A 14,165-nucleotide genomic window follows, 5' to 3' on the forward strand; every position below is an offset into this window, starting at 1 on the left:
GGGGAGGAGAGGATAGTAAAGTTCTGTTGTGCAAGTGGAAGCCTGTTCTGCTTACACACATATAATGTTGGATACAACCCTTTGCATTTAACAGGGTACATACAGAACACCCAAAACAATTTGTGTCAAAATGTCACAAGAAAAAGGAAAACAACAAAGTTCATTCCTAAATTAGGAGAGAGAACTGGAGATAAAGAGGTTCTGGGTGTTAATGGTTGATCTTCAAAATTATTATTGAATAAGACTAGGCAATATTATTCCTGCTTTACAGATAGGATAAAGAAGTCCCTGTGTGTCTCCAGAATGTTCTAGCAGAACAACTTCTCAAGAATGCTCTAGCAAACATCCTTGCAGCCCAGTTATGGCCAGTAGAATCAGTAAGCACAAAGCACGATGATCCACATTTTTCTGACAAATCCTGGAGGGATCTACCACAGTGGCAGAGCATCTACTTTGCACAGAGAAGCTCCCAGTCCCCAACATCTACAGGAACGCCCCATGTCTGAAGCCAGGGAAAGCTGCAGACAATACTAAGTTAGGTGAACCAATAGTCTGGGCTCAGTATTAAGGAAGCTTCCAAAGTTCCTATGATAATACAAGGAAAGCAACAGCAATGTACCATACTAAACTTTACAACTTTATCATTATTCCCCCTCCCCTTCACTAGCAAGAAAAAGCTGCTTCAACTATTATTAGCATAACTGCTTCAGCTGCCCTGAAAGTGTGAATTAACAGAAGATGACACCAACAGACGTACCATTCCTTCATAGGCTGCATCCCATCAGAGCCCAACCCACCAGCACCACTGGACCATTTGATTTTGTTGGACTCCTACTCCCCCTTAGCCACTAGAGCCAATTGTCAGGAATAACAGAAATTGTAGTCCAACGTCTGGAGGGCACCAGGTTGGCTACTCCATGATTACTGCTAATAATAATAATAATAATAATAATAATAATAATAATAATAATAATTTTATTATTTATACCCCACCTCCATCTGGCTGGGTTTCCCCAGCTGCTCAGGGCAGCTTACAGCATATGTAAAAACGTAGTAAAATATCAAATATAAAAAACTTCCCAATACATGGCTGCCCTCAAACATCTTCTAAAAGTCTTAGCCTGTCCTACCTCACAAGGTAATTGCATCTACTATCTTCTCTTTAAGCTACAGGTTAGTCTAAAAATAACCAAATTCAGTGCAAATGCTCAGTCTGGTTTTGGCTATTCAGCAAAGTCAGCCATTTCTGCAGTTGCCATTAGAAATACGATAGATTTTTTTTAAAGAATAAAAAGTTGTATTTCCCAAGGGGATCCCCTTTTTCTCTACTACAAACATTCTGTTTCTTTTACCTTTCTATTCCAGTGCTATTTCAGAAAGCACACCTTTTGCAATAATGAAACTATTTCCAACACCATGAAAAGGTAAACAGAAAACAGCACTATTTAAAACAATCCCATAATATTTGTACTGTTAAAAATAAAACAAAAACATACTTAAGAAATTTAGAAACAATTAAAAACATCTAAAATATGTAAAAGCATTAAGAAAATCAAGTAACAGGTAAAGCAGTCATAGCTAATAAATTTCAAGGTTGCCAGGAACTGTACAATGAAACAAACTATTAGCCATTAAAATGTTACTAGTTCTACACAATTAATAAATAAAGCAGAGGCCTAGGATGGCCACTGGGCAAAGAACCAGAATAACCTTTTTATGCCCTTTTCTTTCTTTTTTTAAGCAAGCTTTTTCTACGGAAACGAAAGAGCCCAACATTTCCAGTTACAAAAACCAGGTAAACCCTCAGTTGTGCGGTGATATTCATGAAGTGTTCAACACGTTAGGCTAGGTTCACAGAACTACTCAGAAACAAAATGTTCCACTAAGTATTATGCCTAATGACAAGGGTGAGCTGAGAGACAAGGTGAAGGGTACTCAGCAGCAGCAGCAGCATGAGTAAGAGGAGAACACCATGCAAGAGGTCATGCAAAGGCACCAGTGAACACAGATGAAAATCAGGGACCACTTGGGTGATAACAGAGAACTGGTGTAAGAGCCAGAGACAGACCTCAGTTACACAGAGACTGCTTACCCTCAGGTTTACTGGTAGTACCATCTTTAAGCAAATTTAGAAAAAAAAAATGAGAGGGATAACAGGGAAAGTTAGTAATATTCAGCAGAAGTGGGCAGTGTGTAGTTAGCTACAAAAACAAGGTATAAGTTTCAGTTGAATTAAATGAATAATGTTAGTTAAACAGAAATGCAACATCTGTGCACCTGAAGCCGGAATTATCGTAATACATACATGGGTAACCGCACAAGGCTGCTACCACCCCCCAGATTCTTATGACATTTCCTAGTCCTCACTTGGGTTGTCTTTCCTTCGTTTCCCCCCACCCCACCCTTTCAATTTCCTCAGGCTTTTAGTTTGCTTCCTTTTCTGCCACCTAGCTTTTAAGTGTGTTGCACGGTTGATAAGATTGTTTTAAAACTTCATGTAAACCTGTTAGAGAGGCCTATACTACCAGAGTATAAAAGTACCATGAACACACAAACAAACAAAAATTCGGTCATTTGTTTAACCAGACTGCTTCTTACAGCAGAGATCATTATGACAATAGCTCCACCTGCTGACAAATAACCCCATAATGCTTTCAGCACATTTAATTGGTGACATCCAGTATTATTCCCAACGCTCCCATTTGCACAACAGAAACCTGATTGCACAATAGGACTTCTGTTTTATTTTCTCCTCCTTCCGTAGCAGATTTGGGGAGGAAGGAGGGGGGCTGTGGGGGAAGACATGCATTGGATCTCATCCATTATGGTTCATTAACACAAGTGTGCATATGAGTGATCTTGCAAAGGCTGCTGGTTGTGTAAATGGGTCTTAAGGAACTGTCTCCGAAACTACCTGCCCATGCACTAAGTATAGAAGGAAAGAAAGAGAAGCTTGATGTCTTTTCACTAGTGTGTGCGCTCTACTCTTTTTTTAATACTGAAGAAATACAATTAGCATATTGCTGAGGAGGGGACACTGACAGAATGTAATTCTCTAAACCAGCAGAAGTAATACAGCACTAGTTTGTTTGTGAACCACTTGACTTTGCTTCTGTGTTTCTCTAATACTGGGCCCACAAGTTCTTCTTAAATAAAAAGGTGCTTGTGGAAATACAGGCATTGCATACTTGGTCATTAGAGAGCCCTTCTGCAGAAACTGACCATGGTAAGGTGATGTGCACTCTAGGTGTCGTAACTACTTGGATGCTGCCAAATAAAATTAGTCACATATTTAAGTACTATCAGAAGAATGCTGCCCCCTTTGACTGCAGTGCAGACTAAACAGGGGGCTAACAGACTGAGGTTGAATCCTGACAAGACAGAAGTACTGTTTTGGGGGGACAGGAGGCGGGCAGGTGTGGAGGATTCCCTGGTCCTGAATGGGGTAACTGTGCCCCTGAAGGACCAGGTGCGCAGCCTGGGAGTCCAAAATGACTCACAGCTAGCTGTCCATGGAGGCACAGGTCAAATCTGTGTCCAGGGCAGCTGTTTACCAGCTCCATCTGGTACGCAGGCTGAGACCCTATCTGCCTGTGGACTGCCTCGCCAGAGTGGTGCATGCTCTGGTTATCACCCGCTTGGACTACTGCAATGCGCTCTATGTGGGGCTACCTTTGAAGGTGACCTGGAAACTACAACTAATCCAGAACACAGCAGCTAGACTGGTGACTGGGAGCGGCCGCCGAGACCATATAACACCAGTCTTGAAAGACCTACATTGGCTCCCAGTACGTTTCCGAGCACAATTCAAAGTGTTGGTCTGACCTTTAAAGCCTGAAACAGCCTCGGTCCAGTATATCTGAAGGAGTGTCTCCACCCCCATCATTCTACCCAGACACTGAGGTCCAGCACCAAGGGCCTTCTGGCGGTTCCCTCACTGCAAGAAGCCAAGTTACAGGGAACCAGGCAGAGGGCCTTCTCGGTAGTGGCACCCACGCTGTTGAACGCCCTCCCACCAGATGTCAAAGAGAATAACAACTACCAGACTTTTAGAAGACATCTGAAGGCAGCCCTGTTTAGGGAAGCTTTTAATGTTTGATGTATTACAGTATTTTAATATTTTTTTGGAAGCCGCCCAGAGTGGCTGGGGAAGCCCAGCCAGATGGGCGGGGTATAAACATCATCATCATTATTATTATTATTATTATTATTATTATTATTAACCAATTGAAAGGAACAGCCTGCTAAGGTCAATGAAAGTAGTCTGCAATTTAAACTGAAGAAATTTTAAAAAAATAATGATTGGGGTTATTGTAAGATTAGGTGCAGGAAAAGCAGTAACTGAATAAACAAATATACCCACAAAAGTTGACAGAGATTCTGTGGTGGCACTATTGACTCATGCTGACAAGATTTCCGCTTGAAGAATGCAACATGCAAACCAATCAAGAACACAGGAGGATACATAGAAGCCGGTGTGGTGTTGTGGGTAGAGTGCTGGACAAGGAACCCGGGAGACCAGTGTTTGAATCCCTGCTCCCCACTCAGACACAAAGCTTACTGTGTGGCCTTGGACGAGTCACCAGTCTCAACCTACCCTATCTCACAGGGCTGCTGTGAGAGCATATATGTACACCACCCTGAGCTCCTTGGAGGAAAAGTGGGGAAAGTAATAATAATACCTAGTTAGACTAAGATCACTCAAAGCATAGAGTCATGCAGGGTATTCTCTGGAGAAAAACTAGTCTGTTTCATGCCGGAAATATGCTTCCTGCAGCCTTTAACATTCACAGGTCATATTTGTTTGTTTTAATTTTGCTCCCCCAGAATGTTAGGCAAAATTTAGCAGCTGCTCCAAATTTTCACACTGGTGGAACTTAGTGGCTGCTTTATCTTGGCACGACTTGCCACATACTCACTTATATTGATCCCCCTTTAAACAAGGTTTTCGCCACACTAAGCTGTAATAACCTAATCTTTACAGGAAAAAAGGAAGTGATTTCCCCTGATCTGCACTGACTCTTAACAAATGTATATTAGAGATTAGAAAAGGTTGTATTCTGCAACATCATACCCATCGCACACCTACTGAAATCAATGGATTTGAAGTTAGTCCTATACTCTGATGAAAATGGGATTATTCTGAGTATGACTTAGTGGAATGCAACCCAATAGGGCCACTTTCCCTAGATTGCAGCTACTGCATTCTTTCCAGAGAATAACATTTGTTCCTCATGCTGCGCAGTCTGAGTTGTCTGGCTGCTCACAGAATTCACAGAAGCCTTGACGAAGAAAGTGACAGCCATCATGTCAAATAAAACGCCGCCACTCCATAAACTGCTCAGGTGCTGTAGATGCCAAACCTATTTCGTTTAGCTAATGCTTCTGTAAACAATCCACGAGTTTATTCCCCATGGGACAGTATATACCGTTTTCCAAACTATTTCTCTGTAAGGCTGGAACTCCCTAAGAAACATTTATTCTACTAAATCCTTACATAAATCACTCATCTCCTTTATGGGAAAGCAAATAAGCTTACCTAGAGATGCGTATGAACCCGGGGGCAAGGCTGCTGCTGAGCTGAAGGGGGCATCTGATCCAGAAGTGACTTTAGATTTGGCACTGGCTGCTGCATTCACGTCAATGTCACTGCGAGAACGTTGGAGGGACCCTGATGCAGACACAGATTTTGCACTCACTGTAGAAGCTTTTGAGGAGCGGGGTGGGAAGAGAGATGCGCACCGTTAAAGATAAGGACACTCAGGAAGATCAGTTTAGCACAAGTCTTTTCATTCCTGCCAGGAGAAATGGGGGTGCTAAGACTAAAGACTTTTCCCTACACCCAAAGAATAATTTCAGGCACAAAAGTGCTCCAGTAAGTTTTATCCTAAGGATTTTTTCCCCCATAAAATGGAAAAGTACTATATGAACCTTCACTTCGAAATAAAACTCTGTGCCTTCACTATTCTAATGTGGTTTTAAATAAGCCTCATGCTTTCTCTTTTTCAGCTTGGTTTTAAATTCAGCTGAAAATTGTTTTGTTCTGTCTCTGCTAAATAAAGTTTTTTGTTGTTCTCTTGCTGACACAGAGCAATAGAATACATGAAATGAAAACATACAATAACATACAGCAATTCAACAATAAGCCAGTGCTAAACTCCAGCCATAAAATACAACACACAAGCACAAAACAAGCAATCTGTTCAATGCTCTTCCAAAATTCACCCTCTTAAAAAAAACAAAAAACTACGGTCTGAGAGAGGCACAACAACACTGTAATTATTGTGGTTGCTATTACAAGAAGTCTTCTTATTTAACAAATAAACTGTGTTAAAATCAAACTTTTTACATCTTTTAAATTAATGTGTCATACCAAATTAAAGAAAACATATTTGTGCTCTTTATCCAGCTTCCTCCTCTCCCTTCCTAGTTGGCAAAATAAAGATCTGCCTCACATTCAGTCAGAGAAACAGCAACATGGTTATGGCCCTTTCAAGGACCAATCAGGTACTCTTTTGCTGGTGTTGTTAACTATTCTGTATGTAATCTCAGCTACTGAGGTCCTTCTAACACAGACCATATGTGCGTTAACCAGAAACTCATCAAAAATCTAAGGCTCTAATACAGCCTTCCCTGAAATGGTGACCATTGTTTTGGACTACAAACCGCATAAGCCCCAGTCAGTGATCAGGGGTGATGAGGGCTGTAGTGGAACAACATCCAGAGGGCCACAAGTTGGGGAAGGCTGGTCTAGATTGGTGGACCTTGGTTTCTCAGTTACATGAACCATCCAGACTCTGTTGTTTAAAATATAGGTTTTCCTACCTCCACTCAAATCTTTATTCTGAACTAAATCATACTGCTGCTCTGATGTAGCTTCTGTGAGAAGAAAATTTGACGGAGTAAGTTAATGCTACCTATCTATTAGATTGCTACTACAGCTTATTATTACTAAAAGAATAAGGCTTCTGCAGATACCCTTTGCCGTTCTGGATGGCTACTACAGGAATACTCAATTCAGTTTGAGGGAGTATTTGTGGGGAAGATATAGTTGAGGATTCATCTCCCTATTTGTTGGCAGGCCCTATTTTTAAGGATGTAGTTGAAAATCTTCCTAAAATTGCAAACAACAAGATGACTGAATTTCTCTTGGCAAACAGAAACAGGCACATAAATAAAAAGGTGGCCTCATTTGCTTTTGTTGCAATGACAATACATGATTAAAACATTTTTAGAAAAATGTGGGGAGTGTTAGCTGTTGCATTTTTTTTTAAAAAATGTTTTGCTTGCAAATGATTGCAGTTTTCTTATGACGAGTGGTATAAATAAACTTAACTGCTTCCTATAACTAATGATGTTATTATATTTACTCTGCATACTGTAGTGCACGTCCTGTACTGCCCAATCTACAACACATTTAAAATAAACTGAAGAAACCATGGAAAACTCTGACAATTGTAATAATTCTGTCTAAAAGTTTTTCATTCATTTATCTGCAGTTCTGAGCACCTGAACAGGACATTTGTTTATGAAGCTAGGAAAAGTTAGAATGAAGACTTCAAGCTCTTCCATTCTCAAAAGAAACCCGTTTTGTGTACGGGATGGCAGACATGAAGTACTGTGATTTGCATCAGAAACCAATGGAGAATTACTCTCTGCATTCACAGTGTCCCTAGGAGCCTGGTTGCTGGCATCCCTTAATACTTGCGGAATATGGAATCCAAAGATTTGTCTACATCAGCCTTTGCCAACCTAGTGGCCCCCAGATGTTTTGGTCTTTGACTCTCATCATCCCTGACTAAGCTAGGCTGAGATTGGTTGTAACCAAAATATCTGGAGAGCACTAGGTTCGTAAAGGATGACTTAGAAATTAAGGCAAAATGTATCATGCCTGTCACAAATTCTCATATATTAGAGATTTGTTGCTGTCTGTCACAAGTAGCGCTGAGGCCAATCTAACGAAGACATCCCAACTGATTTTAAGGAGCTTAATAAAGAATGATCTTTATCAAAACAATGTCTGGCTCAAAATGCCTTCACGGATGAACATAATTCATATATTTTGCCAAGTGTTGCTTCAAAGTTATTAAGTGAGAATTTACTCCTGCAGAACAAATCTTGAGACTAATCTGCTCTCAGAGTTCTGTGCCATTTATCCAAAAATGTTTTCCCACTTTGAGACTGCTTCATGAAAGGTAGCAACATTTCTGAGCAGCTGCTCCCATACTGAATTAAGCTAATACTACCTATTCTGTCTAGCAGTGCCTGACAAGGGTCACTGAACAGAATTGCTTGACACTTGACAGGGAAGGTGATCTTCACCTTTCCCATACTGCCCCATTCCCACTCCCACTTTAGACCCAGTCCCCTCAATTTTCACCTCGCGATGTAGTGCTTCCAGTTGGACTTCTTTTGGCAGACAGCGGACGACTAAAAAGGAGGAGAAAGAATGGATTTAGAAACAGGTTTTCTTTGAATCCACAATGGCAACACTTCCAAAAATTGTTATCTTGGAGGCTTAGGAGGCTCCCTCCCCTCCCCACATTCATTTACAATTGATTACAACAATGCATCCTTGCACTGTCCACAGATTCCAACAGATGAAGAACATCAACGTTAAAAAGCATTCCGCCCACCTTCCCTATTTATAGAAGGTTCCATCTCCCATGATTTTTAACTTCTACAAGAAACTGCTGAGAAAGGTCATAGGAAGATCCAGGCCAGTGTCACCTTGGGATTTTGTTTTCATCCGATCCCAGGTGTTGGCCCTCATCTTTAAAGCCCTGCGCACCTGGGAGTGGAGCATTTCCAAGAACCACCTTCTCTCACATGTTCCCTCCCACATGGTCCAATCCCACTCCAGCTTCCCTTGAAGAATGAAGCTCGGGGGGGGGGGGGGCAGGGCCTTTCAAACACCAGAATGCTCTCCCTAAGGAAGCTAAAATGGACTCGACGTTTCAATGATTCATTAAAACGTGGCATTTTAGGGAGCTGTTTGGGGTAGACTGATGAACTCCGGGATTTATTCCTGTCTGCTCTGATAAGAGGCAGATGCACACTGTTGGATTATGGTTTTGTTTGGAATAAATGTTATTATTATTAATAATAATAATAATAATAATAATAATACCCTGCCCATCTGGCTGGGCTTCCCCAGCCACTCTGGGCAGCTTCCAACAAAATATTAAAATACAGTAATGCATCAAACATTAAAAGCTTCCCTAAACAGGACTGCCTTCAGATGTCTTCTAAAAGTGTTCATCATGTGAATGTTTAATGTTTTACTGCAAGCCGCTTCATTATTTTATTAATGAAGAAAAAAACAGGGTAGAAAACTCTAAAATGAATAAACAAGCTAAATTTTGGATTGCATGTGAAATCAGAACAATTAGATCAAGTTCCTATACATGAAGCCAGCAACGATTCTCAGAATCCAGAAGCGGTACCAATTCAGCAAATGAAACTGAATGTTTAAAAAGAAAATGGGGAAAGGTCATATTTTGTTAGTATTAAGACTGTGAGGGCTTACTTGAGACTCTCCTGGGAGCTAGAAGAGGAGCGGTCAGACTGAGGCAAGGACACTATGCTGTCAGAGTTCTTCAAGTCAGACTGCAGGGCTTTCTGGTATGAGGACTCCAACGAATTGAACAGATGCTCTGCTTCTCGGCTAAAATGGCTATGGAAGCCCCAGTAACACCTGAGGATAAAATTTCAAATCAATCACCGAACACGACATTAGCGCAACAGAACTTTAGCCCCAGAGAAACTGCTCTGTTGAAATTCCAGCCAAAATTTAAAATGGCAGTGTTGGTGGGGAATCAACTTATGAAATCAAAACCAGCATATTTACATCCATCTATTTCCACATAAATTATTTATGCCTCCACACATTGGTCCGGTTCATACATCACACGTTACACCACCGTTAAAAGCAAACTGTGCTTTATTGTGAACAAGATGCATGCTGCTCACAAGTTCTTCCTCCGGTCTTCCCCCGCTGCTGTTGGGAAACGAGGCAGAGTCTGGCTTGTCGCGACATCTGAACCAGGCCTCACGGTTTGCTCCAAAAAACCAAATTGTGAGTGGTAAGCCAAGAACAAGCCTTGGCTTCCGCTTGTGGTTTGTTTGCAGCAAAACAAACCATGAGCCCAGATTTGGACAACATGAAAAACCTGGCAGCTGCAGAACTAGGGGAGGACGACAGCAACAACTTATGAGCATCGTGCATCTTGTTCACATTTAAACTTTCACTAGCTTTTCACACTAGTTCTAATGTTCCCGGCAGGAAAAGAAATTAGCAGGAAATGAGAATAAAGATTCAGGGATAATTGCAGTTCCTACTGCAAAATAAGAATATATCTCAATGGGGAGTACAACATACACTAACATAGCCCTCCACTTTGTCACTACACTGGGTTTAACCATTGCAATTGGACTTTTCTTGCAGTTTCAGCTAAGGCAAGCAATAATCCATGAAGGCTGAGGGATCCAGCACTGATAAGGAAAAACTGAATTCTAGTGAAGTCCCCAAAAATATTGGGTGGCAAGAGAGAAAGTCATTACAAACTGCTATTCTGAAAACACCAGCAAGTTTAGAATGCAAATGTCTGACCTTTAAAGAGCCACTGAGCAAACAGATCTTTGAAACTGACACAACTCTCTTGTGAAAATAGATGAATCTTCCAAACAACTTACACCAAAACAAGGCAAAGCTATTATTAACAATACAGTCCTCTAGCATGCATACAGTAGTCCCTTTCTCTCCCTTTTGCATGTGAGTTCCTGAAGGCATGATTCTGCCCCTCACTAAGTGACATCAAATTTCATGAAACTGCTGCAGACTTTAATAGCCTTGAATTCAGCTGCACAGCACACAACAATGTTCCTTGACGGAATCTGCAATGGAGGGAAAAAGACACCCACTTACTTTCTGGCTTTTATCCGTGCTTCAGAGTCAGCATCGTGGATTCCCTTCTTTAGTGTTTCAGCCAATACTGATATGTGCCTGAGATTAGAAAACAACATCATTTACCAGGTCGCGGGGGGGGGGGGAGAATACTCCAGCGCCACTGCACTTTGGGGCTATAAAAAGTTTGTCCATCTTGCCAGAACAAAAACAGCATGCTTTGCTAAGCCCAGATTTCTACACAATATCCTTTTTGAGGATGTGGTTGCTTATTTGTGCCAGTCAGCTTTATTGCATTTGCCTCTCTTGTATTCAAACTGCCAAGAAACATTCTTCAGAGGTCAATCCTTAGTTACTTGGAAAACACAGAAGCATAAAAGTATAGAGATGCTAAAATGTGCATATGCCGCTGAAGCCATTTGGGAATCAATAGGGTTTACTTGATGGGGGGAGTGGAACAAACATCTTTGGCACCATAATCTATGTTGTATCGTGCTGGTGACACCAATGGTTAAGATAATGTGACAGCACAAAACGTTCAGGGAACAAAGCTATCAAAACAATTTGGTGGTCCCGTCTGCACACAACATGAGTAACTGTGCAAGCTCCCACAGTTGCTTCGCTCCTACATCTGTTCTGGTTCTGTGCTGAGCTAAGCCACAGTTTAGCACGTAATCCAAAATGGGATTGTGATTTAGGTTTGTCCTGTGGATCATGGTTTGCCTTAGACAACTACATCACGAGCCTGGATTTGGGCAGTGTGCGTGAAACCAAACCATGACTTAGCTAAGTGAAAGCACAGGGGCAGAACAACCGGAGGAACAACATACAGATGGTGATCTCCTTTCCAGGAGCCTAAACATTTGCTCATTTGTGTTAAGTCATAGTTTGGCTTAATGTTACATGGGAATGAGGTCAAGTCTAATGTGCAACTTCTGTGAGGAAAAGATAAGTGGTCAGTTTGGTTGAGATTAAACCATCACAAAATCCCTAGAGACAGATTTGGGTGATGTAGGATACGACAAGGAGCCAGTGAAATATCCTTTGCAGTGAGGAGAATATAGCTATAGTGATGGGAAATATAGGCCTAATTGACTTATTCTTTTCCATTTATTTCATTCTCCTTCCTCACTGAGAAAGGGTGAATTGAGACGTACCATATTCAGTTGTAAGTGTGGTATCTCCCAGGCAATGTGTTCTCCTTTTCATTCCAGGTGGGCAATATCAAATTTAGCTAAATTAACTCTCAACCCAGCATGTGGAGAACTAAGAAAGGCATTAGGATTCTGCCCCTCCTGCCCTGAAAAGTGGAGCTCTCCTGCCACAAGGTATTAGGCAGCAGAAGACTAAGATTCGCCTAAAGTTCCCAGAGACAGATACATATTCTGTCAGCACAATACAATATATGCAAGCTGTCTCATCTCCTTAGGGACTATTTTAAGGCTAAGAAGTGTGGATGCTGTCTCAATGACTTGGCTGAAAACTGCAACATCTTTTTAGCTACTGTGACAATCTCCTTATGCTCTGTACCCCTGCAGATTCTTAAGATTCAGCTCTCATCTAAATACTCAAGTTAGCTGCAAATGTTTTGAAAAGGATAAGCTATTACATAAGTAACACAGTTCTCTGGCAACCAAATTCCTCTCTGCCCTGGGCGCTCTACCTTTTGCTTCTAAGCATAAAACACTCATGAACTATTTTCAACTTCTGAACGTGGTCAAAGAAAAATCTTCTTTGTAACCAAGCTGGCTTGGAAATCTTTAAATATCACACTACTCAGCAGTTTTACCTAACAGTGGTCCTATAGGCCTGGTGCCAGAACACACACTGGTTAAATTTGATTTCCTCTGCTCCCTTGTTTCTCTCTCCTCTTTTGTTTATTTGTTAATTTAGAATATTTTACTGTGCTCCTCAGCCAAAAATGCTTCAAGAACAGCTTACGTAAGATAAATAAACACACACCTAGTCTGCAGATTTACAATGCAAAAAATGCAATACAAGCAGAGAGGAAAGGGAATAAAGAGGGAAGGGGAAAGCAAATAAACCCAAGAACCAATCCTTAAAGTGATGCAGTTCTTTTAAGGACCAGCTGGAACGGAACAGTTCAGGGAGAGTTCCACTAAATGGAACTGGTCTTCCCACAAAGCTGAAGGAGTGGCCCTGCTTCCCATCAATCCCTCTGCTGGAATAGCTGCTGCCACATGATATCTACAGGAGTAAGGAGCCCAATGGAGATTGCCTACTCCTCCCAAATGTCACCAAGTCTATCAGAGAATTCCCTCCTACCAAAGAAAAAAAAAAGGGGGGGGAGTGAGGTTAGAGGGAAGCATGCTTCCTCTATTACAATACACACATCTTACCTTTCTAGGGAGTGTGTTTGCCATTCTTGTAAAAGTAAATATAAAAATTCAAAACAGCGCCTAAAGTATGAACAAATATGGGAAATTACCATTAATTAGGTTATCTTTATAAATACACATACCACATTAAAGTTCATAACTGCCTAACCCAAGGTCACTAAAAGCCACATCTACCAAAGAATGTATGCTTCTGGAAAATACTTAGGCTTTTGCAAATTTCTGGGCAATGTGAGTTCTGTAGTTGTGATGCAGTCACTGTAATATTCTGTGTGCCTATCACTATGAGGTTGGATTTTATTTTTAAGTGGGTCCCTCCGGCTGGTCATAGAATGTGGAAGGTTCTCCTTTTGCCTTGAAAGCACATTTTTGTATGTTTCGACAAAAGTCTTGGGCTCACAGAACAAAAACCACACGCAACATTTCATACAGTGCTGAAGTGAGGATCATGTCCCTTGTTGGGATCAACTAGCATTTCAAATGCAGGCAGAAATCTTGTTCAGAATGGGTGTTTAGGATGGGGGGGGGGAATAGTGGGGGTTGGGTTTTTTTATACTAATTGTGTTACCTCGTTGAAGTGATAGGATTCCATCCCCACCCTGCACCTTTAAGACTGAAGTCTTCTATCCAAGCCAGTTGGAAGCTAATACCAACTTTTGAACATTTCAGGTCACTTTATTTTAACTTACTGCGGATGCTTTTAACAATTGTCAACAACTGTGTGATAGATGCTACACATAATGTAAGAATGAAACAATTAGTGTCTAGAAGGCTTAAAGATTTCTGAAATTGGCAGTTACAGAGATCTAGCTGATTTCCCTTCTTGTGGCAATATATTGAGGGCTCTAGGAAGAGAAGTAGGGGCATCTCCACTGTTAATTTGATCTGCAGAATTTTGGCGT

General features: G+C 41.2%; 1 protein-coding gene across 7 annotated transcripts in view; it reads right to left on the minus strand.

Moving 5' to 3' along the window:
- CLASP1 (cytoplasmic linker associated protein 1) overlaps window positions 1-14,165 on the minus strand; it is a 161,954-nt gene that overhangs the window by 61,775 nt on the left and 86,014 nt on the right. For 4 of the 7 annotated variants that reach the window (XM_081852507.1, XM_081852508.1, XM_081852509.1 and 1 more), the window contains exons 15-20: window positions 13,267-13,326; window positions 10,928-11,005; window positions 9,530-9,697; window positions 8,381-8,430; window positions 6,826-6,879; window positions 5,540-5,707 (exon numbers count right to left, since the gene is read on the minus strand). In XM_081852507.1, the coding sequence (XP_081708633.1) occupies window positions 5,540-5,707; window positions 6,826-6,879; window positions 8,381-8,430; window positions 9,530-9,697; window positions 10,928-11,005; window positions 13,267-13,326 (578 nt within the window). The remainder of the gene's footprint in view (window positions 1-5,539; window positions 5,708-6,825; window positions 6,880-8,380; window positions 8,431-9,529; window positions 9,698-10,927; window positions 11,006-13,266; window positions 13,327-14,165) is intronic. The other 3 variants (XM_081852510.1, XM_081852513.1, XM_081852512.1) reach the window with 1 other exon arrangement.

The sequence above is a fragment of the Podarcis erhardii genome (genome assembly GCF_964252035.2).
Source record: "Podarcis erhardii genome assembly, chromosome: 1".
NCBI classification, from domain to species: domain Eukaryota; kingdom Metazoa; phylum Chordata; class Lepidosauria; order Squamata; family Lacertidae; genus Podarcis; species Podarcis erhardii.